Source organism: Mizuhopecten yessoensis, unplaced genomic scaffold (genome assembly GCF_002113885.1).
Source record: "Mizuhopecten yessoensis strain PY_sf001 unplaced genomic scaffold, ASM211388v2 scaffold3339, whole genome shotgun sequence".
NCBI classification, from domain to species: domain Eukaryota; kingdom Metazoa; phylum Mollusca; class Bivalvia; order Pectinida; family Pectinidae; genus Mizuhopecten; species Mizuhopecten yessoensis.
The window spans coordinates 779,201-794,284 of record NW_018404995.1 but is presented as its reverse complement, the minus strand read 5'-3'; the positions used below and the strand labels follow the sequence as shown (position 1 = coordinate 794,284).

The following is a 15,084-nucleotide window of genomic DNA, read 5'->3' as shown; positions in this document are numbered from 1 at the left end:
TTAGATGGTGCTGACCATCCTATCATTAGATGGTGCTGACCATCCTATCTTTAGATGGTGCTGACCATCCTATCATTAGATGGTGCTGACCATCCTATCTTTAGATGGTGCTGACCATCCTATCATTAGAGTGTGCTGACCATCATATCACAAGAATGTGCTGACCATCCTATGATAGTATTATTAAACAGTACTGACCATCCTACCATTAGCCCTGTGATTACCACTGAATGTAGAAGGATGTATATAGTTGTTGGATTCCACATTAGGATTTTAAAACACAGTAGACAACCAATATAATTTCTATAATTTATTATTTTTACAAAATCACAGAAAGTTTACACATTGCTTTTAATACAGTGAAACCTGTCTTAGCTAACAACCTGTAGGACAAAACAGATTGAGGTATCACGTCACACTTGTTTTATTTAGTGCTACAGGACCTCGGAATACTCAGAGGTTGCAATAGACAGGTGTCTGTACTTACATCAATACCAGATAGGGTCAAAATATGTACAAATTTATTGAAGTCCATGAAGCATTTTTGCAGATATATTATCCAGAATCACAGTTTTCAAAAGCAAAATTATACCTGTAAATTATTCTCTTGAGTCCAACTAAACACTATAAAGTCTTATTTATCAGGTACACAGCTGCACAGAACACACTAGAGAGTCTACCTGGCCAAGTGGAGAGGCCCAGTTCACCTTAGAGCAGTGAAAACGCCTTGCCTGACCAGTGGTCAAGACTTGGCAGAATGAAAGCCAGGTAAGGGTAGGTGGAGTCCTGGTTTGGCCTGGAAAAATGTGTAGGACAGAACCACATTGTCACAGTCTGCAAGGAAAGGGTTGTCCTGGAACTCTGGATCTATGTAGAAAAACACGGGTAAATCCACCTGGAAATAAACAGAAAACTCGGTTAATTCCATCAATCATTGAAAGAGTTCTAAAACAGGGGACATTACTGCTTGTTAAACGTTTGGATAATCACAACAACAACAAACATAATGTCATATGCAAATAAATGTGCCTTTTTGACAACTTTAGCTAGGAAAAGCCAATGAGAAGTCTTCAATCTCAAATATCAAGAACTGCAATGATGAATATATATGAATTGCTGACAGCTTTCATCAGTTTTGTATCTTACATTCATCTTACATGTACAATCCCACATAGCAACGTGATAAGTTGATATTTTTATATTTATTTCTGACATTGTCAACCACTTCTCTCCTACAAAACGATGCTACTTTTAGACTGTATCAGAACAATATCCTCTTATCTATAACCATAAAGGATCAGTTATAATATATCAAGTCATGTTTGTGAAATTTCAGACCCAAACTTCAGTGTAATGAGTTGTCTGGCCCGATACATTCCATGAAATGTCTGATACAACAGCGTGCTGGTACACAAGCCTCAAGTCTAGTTCTGTGGGGTGGCTTGTGCTGTGTATGACTCATGATACAGACAGCTCTTCCAGTCAAATTAAAACCTTGAAATCAGCAGATTTTAGCCGACTTCCTTTCTTCTGTGGAATGATACCCACTCTACCTCTCCTTCCTCATTTCAAAACAGGATTTTTTTCCCCCTGAGATGATGAATCATAATGAAAAGATTAGTCACAAACTCTCACATCTAATGTTAACCACTCACATATGTACAGAGAAAAAAAAGTTCCAAAAACCGTACATTAAGAGGGCAGAGTCTGAGCCATCCTTATGGAGTGGGCTGTGACTTTACATCAATTACATGCATCTGTCCCATCTGATGTTCTGCATGGGGAAGTTTTGTTATTTTCCAGGTTGCGGACAGTCTACTGTTTTAGTTTGCTCCCATTCTTATCAAATGACAAGTTTCAGTGAACATCTGATACAGATAGCACTCAAAAGATGTAAAAACAAATAAACAGTTGTGAGATTCGGAAGGTTCCTGGGTGACATAAGTAGACACAATGCAGTTACAGTGTGTAAAATAAGGACTGGCTTGGATCACATTCCAGTAATTTATTTTATATATGCAATATGCACTATATTGCCGAGGTTGGTTAATAAACTAATTTTTTATTTGATTAAAGATCTTTAAAAACACTAATTTTTTATTTGATTAAAGATCTTAAAAAAAACACAATGTGTTTTTCATTCATTGAGAAGGTCATCTTTTTCCCCCAAACACTTCACGGTACATTCCTGTTTTTGCCAGGGAAAAGATTAAACCTTACCCAGTGAGATATCCTTGTCTCACCCTAGGGTTAAGATGGGGGGGGGGATTCCTTTATTCATAATAATCGTGTGACATCACATCAATAATACAATGACATTGTGTCAAAATTTAGCATGCAACATTAAAATTACATGATGTTTCATGAAAGGGTGAACAGGGTAAGAGAAAAATAATTATTCAACCTGTTGAGGCGAGATTTATGGATCTCAACCTTTCAGGAATAGATTCGTAAGTTGCCAAACACTCAACAAACCTTGTTTTTGGCAACTTAAGTGTCTTCCCGTTTAGTATTTAGCTACCTTGAGAATAACATGTGCTTTTATTCTAAGATTGGGTGCTGCAGTCAATTTTGTCGTGAATTACATGCACCCTTGATGATGGTGCAACACCTAGGGTTCACTACTGCATTTTTGAATCAGGAGAAAGTTCTTGAGAAAAATTAATCACTCATGTGTGATGGAAATCGTGAAATCTCAAGTCTGGAGATAAATGTTTTGAAGTTTTACACCCCACAAATCTTCATGATAAACTTCGTAGATCACAGCTTAGATTGCGATATCTCTGCCAGCATCACATACCAGAGAGTGACAGATTCTATAAATCGTACATCAGTAGAGGACTATACAGGTATGGAATCTCACCTCAAATGTGAGGTTACCATTGAAAACCAGAATCATGATATCAAAGCAGAGGTTTCTTCCAGTATTACATCACAACCGTCCTCATTCCTAGTCCCTATGTTTCATTTTCAAAGAGAAATAATACAAGGATTTATTTAGAGGATGCCACATAGTTGATGAGATATAAACAAGACCCTGCATCATTAGATGTAACAGCAGGTTTTAATAATGCCAGTCCATGGTTCATAGCAGCTTCTTTAATTGAATCTGACATGAACAGTAATGTTAGCTGCAGAAACCTTTCTGAGGGAAACTGGAGCCTATAGGCAGATAAGGTCGGCTAAAACACCAGGATATACCAAAATAAACCTTCCTGTTTTACAACCTTGAAAATAATGTCTAATGTGTTCTGACACTTGGTTAGAAACGTTAACATTTAAAGTCGTCTCAACTTGTGTTCCAGATACTTCCAACAAGTTCCTGATGTCGAATAGTGTTTTAATTTGTGTCCTCAATACTTAACAAACCAGTTATCAGAGGATGTTTCAATTACCGGTAGTTCACTAAATGCTTTCAAGCAATGGTAGTAGACAGTAAAAGTTACTTCAACTGATGTCTTAGATAAGTTATTACAGTACAGTTTTTGCATTTAGCACAAATCCGAAGTGATGTATATGTATCCATATCCATATCGGGTGGGGAGAAATCATTTATAAAAACTATTGTCCAATAAATCATTCATATAGTACTTCAAAATTGTTTAGGATGTCTAGGTGGTTAATTTACATTAAAAACATTATTTTAACTGATTTGTGGTTCATATACATTTGTGCAATTAAATTATTTTTTTATACATATTGTTCCTGATCAATTCGTATTTGATGCGGCTACGTACATCAGGTTTGGATTCGTGTCTAACGCGAAAAATTCTACTGGAGGTGGTGTGAGGTTATGCTTGTCTGTTATTAGGTGGTGTGAGTTTGCCACAGATGGCCCTGTCATTTGGGGTATGTGTGGTAGTGTGTGGTAATACTAGTGAACACAGATGGACCTATTATTTAGGGTACATATAGTTGTGTGAGGTTGTACTAGTGTGTTATTAACAGGTAAATCCCACGCTCTCATACAGGTGTCACAATTGACAGGCCATCCTCCACAACAAGGTATACGACCTAAATTCTGGGTAAATTGGAGACAATTATCACCTTGTTGAATCAGGTAGCCCAGTGTAAGGTGATGCTTGGTCAGACAGTTCGGTCAATGTATACTGGGGTAATATTATAACAAACATCACCACCAATATGTTTGCTTGTCGAAGCAGCCATCCAGAACAGTTCCGATGAGTTGATTTCTAATATATAGGTATGTTAAGTATATACTAAGCTTCTAATATGTTCCGATGAGTTGATTTGGAATATATAGGTATGTTAAGTAGATACTAAGCTTCTAATGTAACAAGTTGGAGAAATGGGGTGAATTTGAGAACCTTTTCTATAAATAGCATATTTAAAACCTGGTTGTATTGAAAAGATTGAATTAAACATCTTAAATATACATTTGTTTGAGGTTGTACTAAATCTGTGTACAAGAAACAGCCAAGTGGTTCCAGATGCTTCCCACCACTTAACACCAGACTCTCCCTCCTGACCCTCCAGCCTCTAGACTTGGAATGTAACTTGTATAATTTGATACCCCCTCTTAGTAAACCGTCTTAATAGGTCAACATGTTGAAAGTGTTTCACAAACACAACATGTTCTCTACACCAGATTTCTACCAGATAGGAATCTTAAATCCTATATTACTAATAACCACATGTCAAAATATTTTATCTGAATGGAGCTGGTTTCCAGAAAATGACATATTCATGACTTGAATCTGTCATTTTGGCAAGTACACAACCACTGTAGTTTATACCGGGATCGTGACCTTTGTGCAGATTTGACCTTGATCATGTCAACATGTACATCTGTGACTGAAAATGGTGATAACTACTTGAATCCTATGCAAAGGGTTTTTATAGGACAGCTAGGTAGCAATGAGGGGACAAACAGTAAGGGTAATCTTTGTCTCCGTGTCAAAGGCATGTCAAAACCAGGGCCAGTTGTCATGGAACCATTCCTCATGCTCAAACTCAAATTTTGTGCTCAAGCCCAATTCCTTGTTCAGGTGATGAAGTAATAAAAGTTCACAATTTGCCAATGATTTGGATTTTTTCTATCATGCAACATTATTTAAGCCAGTTACAAGAAAGTCAGTTGAGCAGAGAGTCCATGCTTAAGATCCATGAGAATTGTGATACAGGCCTGGAATGGTAGTGGTACTGACGTCCCACAACTAAACAGCACAACACACAACCATATAAAGTTAGGGCAGTATATATTTAATACGATTAGTGACATATCTAGAAGTCTTTCTGCTCAGCTTCAGGAAATCTCCCTCGCCCCAGAATTTTTTGTTACGACAATGTATTACCCCCATGTTTCCTTTTGGAATCCCAAACAAGGATTTTAGAAACTACCCCTCCTGACTGGTGTCTGCTCCACCACAACAGGGTTAAAGTGTTTATTGTAGTGTTAACAAGGACACACAGCACACATACTCTACATTCAGACCTAAGGTTATTACAGCACGTTATCAAATTATTTCAGTATTGAAAGTCGGATAATACATCACTTAACTCTACCTCTTTAATAAGATAATGGTTCATTTTACTGAAGTTAATAATTTATATCGACCATACAAAGTCAGAAAAAGATTGATCAAACATACAAAACAAACACGCACACGTATAACGGAAATCATTGTCTGACAATGAATCTAACTCAATATCAAACTATCCGTGTTCACTGGCTATTCACTGGCTAGTCAAGCCATTTTCTAAAAGTTTAATTAAACATTACACAAGGGACCTTGGTTTTGGGAACGGTCATGTTGTAGTGGTAAAATTGAGAATTTATCTGATATAGTCTGGAAAATATTTAAAAATAAAAATAAAACTGAATTCAACCTAATTTCACCAGATTTACAGAAGAATGTTCTACCATAAAAAGAAATTGTAAAATATTCCCAGAAATATGGTTTTCTCATTGATGAAATATAAAGTGATCAACAGCCTGCCAAAATATGCAGAAATTTTACATATCAAAAGGTGGAATGATAGTTGATTGTATACAATATGTTTAATGCATTACTGTTATTGATCAGATTGCACCTGAGCCTCATTAAATATTTGTGAATTTGGTCTGGCATTGAGCTTGATTAAGGGACTTCAGAAGTAAGTGTGTGATAGGCAAGTTTCATCACAATTTGATAATTTCTTTGAAAAGCCTAATAAAATTTGCATGAACTTTCCCAACCATCAGACTTGACCATGGAACTTCGGTTGATAGTATATATATATATACCATGAAAGTTCCATGAAAATCTAATGATTCCTTCAAAAGATCCTATCTGGAATCCATCAGCTGATCAGATTGAAGCAGTCTCATTAAAAATACATGGATTTTGCTTAGCATTGAACTTTAGGAAGGAATAGGGGTAGAATGTGTAGATGGCAGGTTTCATGGAAATTCACATTTGTTTTTCTTCCGAAAGATTTAACAAATGGACAAAATTGGCCTAGCATAAAACCTGAGTGGGAGACTTTGAATGTAAGTTATCATGGCAGGTTTCAACAAAGTTTGATAATTTGGATACTTTTAAAGAAACTGTCTGAAAATATCTCTTTGAAATCAAAGATGGCCACTGGAAGTCACATATTGAATTTCAGATCCAACTCAAAATAGTACTTGATTCTGGACTTTAAAAAAATAAACCTGGTACCAGGTAAGTATTTATAGGACGTTTCATGAGAGTCAAAGCAACCTTTCTTTGTGCAGATCCATTTGGTGCAATCAAATAAAAAAAAAATGCCTCTGGTGCACAGATGTAACTTCAGATTTCAGATCCTGGTGAAAAATCAAACTTAAGCCCATATTTGTTTCAGAAAGTATTTGTAGGAAGTTCCACATAAATCCATGACATTCCAGAGTTAACCTTTGTATAGGAGCTGCTAGAGTGATCCCTATACGTGACCCTCGCTTTACAGGTGACACAAAGTTGGCTAAGGAGGCTTTTGTTACATGTACTGGGAACAGAGTCTCTAAAGTACTAAACAGACTTTGTGATACAATGCCAAACCTTTCCAGATCCACACCTAGGGTGTACAGCAACTTTAAACAACTCTGTACCAGATACAATTGCTCTACAATGAAACAATTTCATGGTCGGTAATGGATGACTGGGTGTTATCTACAGCTGTGGCTTTATCTGATGTTTAGAGATTGTAAAGGAACAGGCGACCCTCAAAACATCCCCTAATACTATGTGCCTCCTATACCCCTTGTCTGCATCAAATACAATTTGTCAAACATTTTATCTTGAATGCTTGGTTTATATAAACTTTGTTAAAATCTTAATTTTATCTTCATTTATGTACTCTGCATGGTTCAAAATTGAAAGTGCATTGTCTATGGAGCAAGTATGCTATGTCCATTATAGAGTTACCAGTCATCCTGTTATTTTACTCAAATGAAAGCTGGCAAGACTACATGGGGCCCCTTCTTTGATACATTGACTAAGATGCCCTCCACTCAATCTTTCTCTCTTTCACTCTTCTCCCACCTTGCCAGTCTTGTAAGCCATCCTACCAACATAACCATACTTAAGCTACACACTCATTCTCCTAGGTTCTCTTCCTATAGGGTTCATTTTTTAAGTATCCTTCCATCTGTCCTAGGGCCCTTTCCATGGTCTTAACCCTAACTATATCAGCTTTATACCTTTTATCCAAGCAAATTACTACCTCAATGCCTTCTATCCCTATCTGTGCTTTGTATCCCCAGCTGCAATGCCTCTGTGCTTTTTATTCCAAGCTATAATGCCTCCGAGCTCTCTTTTCCCAGCTATAATGCCTACGAGCTGCCTATTCCCAGCTATGATGCCTCTGAGCTGTCTATTCCCAGCTATGATGCCTCTGAGCTGTCTATTCCCAGCTATGATGCCTCTGAGCTGTCTATTCCCAGCTATGATGCCTACAAGCTGTCTATTCCCAGCTAGAATGCCTCAAGCTGTCTATTCTCAGCTATGATGCCTACAAGCTGTCTATTCTCAGCTATGATGCCTACATGCTGTCTATTCCCAGCTATAATGCCTCAAAGCTCTCTTTTCCCAGCTATAATGCCTCCAAGCTCTCTTATACCAGCTAAAATGCCTCCAAGCTCTCTTTTCCCAGCTATAATGCCTCCAAGCTCTCTTTTCCCAGCTATAATGCCTACGAGCTGTCTATTCCCAGCTATGATGCCTCTGAGCTGTCTATTTCCAGCTATAATGCATCTGAGCTGTCTATTTCCAGCTATAATGCCTCTTGAGCTGTCTATTTCCAGCTATAATGCCTCCAAGCTCTCTTTTCCCAGCTATAATGCCTACGAGCTGTCTATTTCCAGCTATATGCCTCTGAGCTGTCTATTCCCAGCTTTAATGCCTACGAACCTATATTTCAAGCTATAATATCTCTGTACTCTATACCCTCAGCCATACTGCTTCTATACCCTTACTCCCACCTCTACTACCACTGTGCCCTATATCCCCACCTCTACTAGCTCTATACCCTTATTCCCACCTCGACTACCTATGTGTCCTATATCACCACCTATACTACTTCTATACCCTTATTCCCCCCTCTACTACCTCTGTTCCCTATGTCCCCACCTCTACTACTTCTATACCCTTATTCCCACCTCTACTACCTATGTGTCCTATATCCCCACCTATACTACTTCTATACCCTTATTCCCACCTCTACTACCTATGTATCCTATATCCCCACCTATACTACTTCTATACCCTTATTCCCACCTCTACTACCTCTGTGCCCTATTTCCACACCTCTACTACCTCTGTGCCCTATATCCTCACCTCTACTACTTCTATGCCCTTATTCCCACCTCTACTACCTCTGTTCCCTATATCCCCACCTCTACTACTTATATACCCTTATTCCCACCTCTAATACCTCTGTGCCCTATTTCCACACCTCTACTACTTCTATACCCTTATTCCCACCTCTACTACCACTGTGCCCTATATCCTCACCTCTACTACTTCTATACCCTTATTCCCACCTCTACTACCTCTGTTCCCTATATCCCCACCTCTACTACTTCTATACCCTTATTTCCACCTCTACTACCTCTGTGTCCTACATTCCCACCTATACTACTTCTATACCCTTATTCCCACCTCTGTGCCCTATATCCCCACCTATACTACTTCTATACCCTTATTCCAACCTCTAATACCTCTGTGCCCTATATCCCGACCTCTACTACTTCTATACCCTTATTCCCACCTCTGTGCCCTATATCCCCACCTATACTACTTCTATACCCTTATTCCCACCTCTGTGTCCTATATCCTCACCTATACTACTTCTATACCCTTATTCCCACCTCTACTACCTCTGTGCCCTATATCCCCAGTCATGCTGACTTCATGCAAGTCTCTCATCTGAGTCTAAAACTGAAGTTTTTCTTTCTTTTTCTCTGTCCATCCTTTTGCCCTCTCTCTCTGTTAATACCAAAAGTACATGGCCAAACTCTTTATCAAATAAACCCCTCCACCATAACATCTGTGATATGTTGTGTAGTTATGTATACTATTAGATATAAGAGGGTGTTTTTGCCTGTGTTTGCCTGTGTTATGATGACATTGTGTATAAACATGTGTGGTACGAGGGGGTTATACACCTGATTTATGTGTTATAGATCATTAAATAGTCGGTAAGACCCAGAGTGATTCATAAAACACATCTGTTTCTCCACACAATTTGTCTTAGACCCAGAAAAACATTGAGCCAAGTATCAAAGCATGTTTTGTTAACATTGAAGGTCTGGGCACCAAACGTTTATGTTTTCATATGATATGGGTGTATACCAACCTTCTGCCAGACTACTTGAAGAATATTGTTTCCAAATTTGCACCAAAATAATAAATAGCTATTGAAATAAGAGTACATGTATCAACAGCACTCAACTTAGGCTTTTAACCTTATTTCTCTGTGTTAATTTCTTGTCAGGAATATTCAATTATCAAGAGGCCCAGATGGCCTGTATTGCTCACCTGTTTCTTTTGTTACATGAAACTGACATATAGGTAACTTCAGACCAAATTTGGTAACTAGAACACAAGACATTTTAACATCTCTAAAACGCTTCTTGAGATATTGTTGTTTGAAATTTGAGTGTGAAATTGTCATTTTAAAGCTTTTAACCCACGTTGACCTTTGACTCCGGCTAGCATTTAAAGTTGACCTTTGACCTCATTACTGTAATTAAGAAAAAGTTTTGCACTGCTGGTCTACATAACATACCCAGACTAGTCCAAATGGATCTTAGGATATTTTTGTTAGAAGTTTTTAACATATTTGACCCCTGTGACCTAGAAAGAAGGTCAAGGTCATTTTAATAAGAGAACTTTATAGCACTCAGTCCCAGGTACCTACTGGCCAAATACCATGACCCTGGGGGTTATGGAACTTGAGAAGAAGATTATTAAAGCTTAATTTTAACCCATGTTGACATTTGACCTTTGACCTCATTACTGTAATTAAGAAAAAGATTTGCACTGCTGGTCTTCATAACATTACTAAGTATCATGACTCTAGTCCAAAAGGTTCTTAAGATATTGTTGTTTGAATATTTAAACATATTTTATCTCTGTGACTTTGAAAGTAGGTCAAGGTCATTTTAATGAGGAAACTTTATAGCACTCCATCTCAGGTACCTACTGGCCAAATATCATGACCCTAGGTCCTCCAGTTCTTCAGAAGAAGTTGTTTAAAAGAAAAAGTTGATGGACGGATGACGTCAGTCATTGTAATTTTAACACAATTCATAAGGTAGTCAATTTGACTGGAGTTTACAATCAATAGGTACAAGACAGTTTTATGAATGAATAATCCTAGTAAATTCTGAATTGACAGGCAGTATTTAGGGAAAAATTAGCTACATCATCGTGTATGTATGCATATATATAATATTCTAATTTCTGAATGTGACGTCACACGCTTATTAAATGACATTAATGATCCTGCCATTCCTGAATATTTTATCACACACAGGTAATGAATTTTTTAATAATCTATAACAATTTTACTTACGTTTAACAAGGAAGTGATTTGTACTTCTTTTTTAGTCTGATGAGTTCAATATTTCCTTCTCAATTAAACTTGAGTCATCGGGATTACAGACATAAAACTAGAAGCATCAATGTTGTATTGGGGTTGCAGAAGAACATTAATTTATAGTAGTACAGTCAATATAAGAACAATTCAACATAATCAAGTTAAACCATACCAGCAGAATGTACCCAGGGATGTTTCATGTCACCACAGTCATTTACCATAAACACATCGAGGAACTAGATAATAAATACATTGAAATACATTGGAAAAGTGTACCAAAAACAAGGCTTTGACAGGGAGACGGACAAGTACACAAGGCAATAAATCCTTTGGGAAGGGACACCAAGAACAGTTTGTTTGTTTGTTTGTGTTTTACGTCCTATTAACATCTATGGTCATTTAAGGACATCCCAGGTTTTGGTGGTGGAGAAAAGCCAGACTACCCGGAGAAAAAACACCAACCTACAGCCAGTACCTGGCGACTACCCCACGTACAGTAGGTCTCGAACCCGCGACCCAGTGGTGGAGGGCTAGTGATAGCAAAATGTCAGGTGCCTTTACCAGAACATATAATTCACACAGATTATGGGATCTAATATCATGACTTTCTGTTACCTGTTATTATATCTAGAGGAAATATCCCACACAGCTTGAATTTGTTATATCACGGAATAAGATTTGTTATCTAAGTCCATGGTTATATTGAACTTTAAATATTACAAATAGGAAGACTGCATCATAGGTTATCATTTGAAACATGGCTGTAAGCCTCCACAGGTGTTCTCAGGGGCTCCTTGACAGAGGCAGGTGAGAGTAGGTACACTGATAGCCTGTTGTGAATTTGCTGTGAAATACCCTGACAGTACAATCAACATGTATACACAGGTATGACAAGTTACATGTTACTGTTTGGTACAATTAAACTAAAAACTAGAATCTAAACATAACTCACAATGTATTCAATAACATGTTTTGAAAAAGTTTTTCAAAACTTCCAACCTCTTCCTTGCTGAAGCTCGTTATATAGGAAGAACTCACAGCTAATTATTGCAGACTAACATAATGTCTGTTTTTTAGCCGTGTCTTTGCAACCCTATAAACTTTGGGAGACATTCCTGTCTGGGAGTCAATGATTAACAGTCATGTATATAATTTGTTCATCCTGAAATGTAATTGGTACAGAGACAGCAGCAGTTCAATCTATCTGGCTTCATAAAACACAGGGACTGCCAAACTCAGGAACCTGCTCAGCAAATCAAACACAGGGACTGCCAAACACAGAAATCTGCACAGCAAAATCAAACACAGGGACTGCCAAACACAGGAATCTGCACAGCAGTCAAATACTGGAACAGCCAAGCACAGAACCTGTTCACCCAATGAAATACAGGGACTGGTAAGCACTGAACCTGTACATGTTCACCCAATCTAATATAGAGTCTGCCAAATACAGAATCTGTCTTGCCAATCAAATATTAGGGAGGTGTCTAGCCTGGTGAACACTGAGGATGCTCACAACAACTGCCTGTATCAGCCTGTTAATCACAGGGACTGTAAAACTAGTCAAATACAGAACCTGTCTCACTCCTTGGATACAGGGACGGCCTGCTCAAATTAAACATGACTCAGCAAAACTGCCAACACACACAATCATGAATCTGATTAGCATCACTAGGGATGCAAGAATGATGGAGTTTTCTAGCCTGCTTCAATGTGATGAATGAGAAAACCATAGCTTCATTTCTAAAGAATATGATTAGTTTGCAAAACCACTAGCTTTGTAGACTGATATGAGTCATAAGAAACATTTCTTTTCGCTGTTGACAGTGAAACTAGGAAGATCTACAATGTGTATGATTGTTTACCATAGTTTTTACAACTTATGTGACATTTTCTGTCTTCACAGCAAAAAGAGCCCAAATAAGCTGTACATGCATATATGCAGCTATACATTGTATTTGAGATCATGTTAACAGCAAAAAGGACAGATGGTCTTGTTCATGTACCAAATGATTGACAATTTAGAAGTATAAAGGATCATTAATGAATATTAAAACTTTAAGTTTTTCTCAACCGCAAAAACACATATTTCCAAGTGTGTTGTTTACAGAAATTATCCACCAAACCACTGATACTAATATTATCAGAATACAGGTCTAAAGTCACATGATACCAAGACATTTATCTAGAAACATTAACATTAAAGGGACGTATTAAACACTTTTACTTCATTGGAAATTTGGAGCACAATTCATTGCAAGTGGGTGTTTTATGTACGTAATTTTCTGTCTGGACATGTCTATCATGTAAAGAAGTCCTACATGTTTGTACATATACTAACAGAGACTGTTATGTAAGAAGTCCCTATTAGTATATGTCAGACTGTTATGTAAGAAGTCCCTATTAGTATATGTCAGACTATTATGTAATATATTAGTTCCTTGTATGTATGTACACCACCACACAGGGACTTAAAGCAGCCCTGGAATTTACCACATGACGGTTGTGTAATTGTGAGGAGTTGACCCCTGTCACTGAGGTTAGGGTCTGTACACCTTCTCAGCCACCCCCTGTGATAACTAGATAGGACCTGTCCACACCCCTCCCCAGATCTCCATGAACCCTTTACTTCCTCCTGGAGATGCACTTTAATAACCCCAGAGAAATTCCTCTCATCTGATGCTACAGCTAATAATCACGGTGCTGGAGTGCAGTGCAATAAAAACACCGGAAGTCAACATAATATCACGATATGATCTTTATCACAGTAATTGATGTGCACAGGTAATCTTACACCTGACAAGCAGATATGGTACACCTGGCCACAGAATCATTAAGGATCTTTAAAAACATTCTCCCTTCCAAAAAACCAGATTTATTGTAAGGATGTTTCCTCAAACAGTAATTGAAATAGTAAAATATTAATGAATTTATAGGAAGAAAGCATCTCTAAGACATGAAATACAGGCTGAGTTGCAGGATTATCCTAGAACACTATAGGAAATGTGAAATTTAAGAACACTTAGAGAAAAGAATATTCATACAGAAAAACAATTTCATCTTACTAGGGACTGCTTTAACCGACACATTTACCCAAGATTAGAAAAATCAGACGACTGCCTACAACCTTATAAACTAGCCTCAGCTAGAGTAGAATTCTTGTGAAATATGACACTTAATGTTGCTTTAAGACTGCTTAACTTCAAAGTGTTGGAGGTAGGTCAAGGTCATTTGTATTTAAAATCGGGTCTTTAGACATTGAATTGTTTTGAGAAGAAATTTACCTCCATTTATCTTCAATTAGTTAACTGGAAAACAGGACAACCAAATATAACTGATACCAAATATTCAGAGTTACAACTACATCTCCTCATGAGTTAACCTGAAGGACGAGCCTAGCAGGGGAGGTAACAAATAAATGACATATACTCAGAGTGAGCAACATAAAACTTGAAGTGGTCCTTCAAGCAATTCATTATAACACACATTATCAATTGTATTCAAAACAGGGTAATTATAAAGCCGACCTAGTGGCCTGCTGAGCTATATTAGACATTAGAACTGGTCGGCTACACATATCATCAATTGTTTCCCTTGACATTAGGCATACCGTTCTCCTGTTATAAATCAAATTTAACATAGCACTAAAATCCTTTCTGTCAATCATTTAATGACAAGTGAAATGAGTGCATAACATAAGTAACTTTAATGCATACAATGTACATAAACTACCATTGGTATAGTGTATCTACCATTGTATATACATATACTACCATTAGTATAGTGTATCTACCATTGTATATACATATACCACCATTGGTATAGTGTATCTACCATTATATATACATATACTACCATCGGTATAGTGTATCTACCATTGTATATACATATACTACCATTGGTATAGTGTATCTGCCATTGCNCATATACTACTATTGGTATAGTGTATCTACCATTGTATATACATATACTACCATTGGTATAGTGTATCTACCATTGTATATCCATATACTACCATTG

At 37.4% G+C, this 15,084-nt stretch overlaps 1 protein-coding gene across 3 annotated transcripts in view; it reads right to left on the bottom strand.

Moving 5' to 3' along the window:
- Positions 1-295: 295 nt before the first annotated feature.
- LOC110447392 (cytochrome c oxidase assembly protein COX11, mitochondrial-like) overlaps positions 296-15,084 on the bottom strand; it is a 61,721-nt gene continuing 46,932 nt past the window's right edge. For all 3 annotated transcript variants that reach the window (XM_021493053.1, XM_021493052.1, XM_021493050.1), the window contains exon 6: positions 296-895. In XM_021493053.1, the coding sequence (XP_021348728.1) occupies positions 743-895 (153 nt within the window). In that variant the 3' untranslated portion in view covers positions 296-742. The remainder of the gene's footprint in view (positions 896-15,084) is intronic.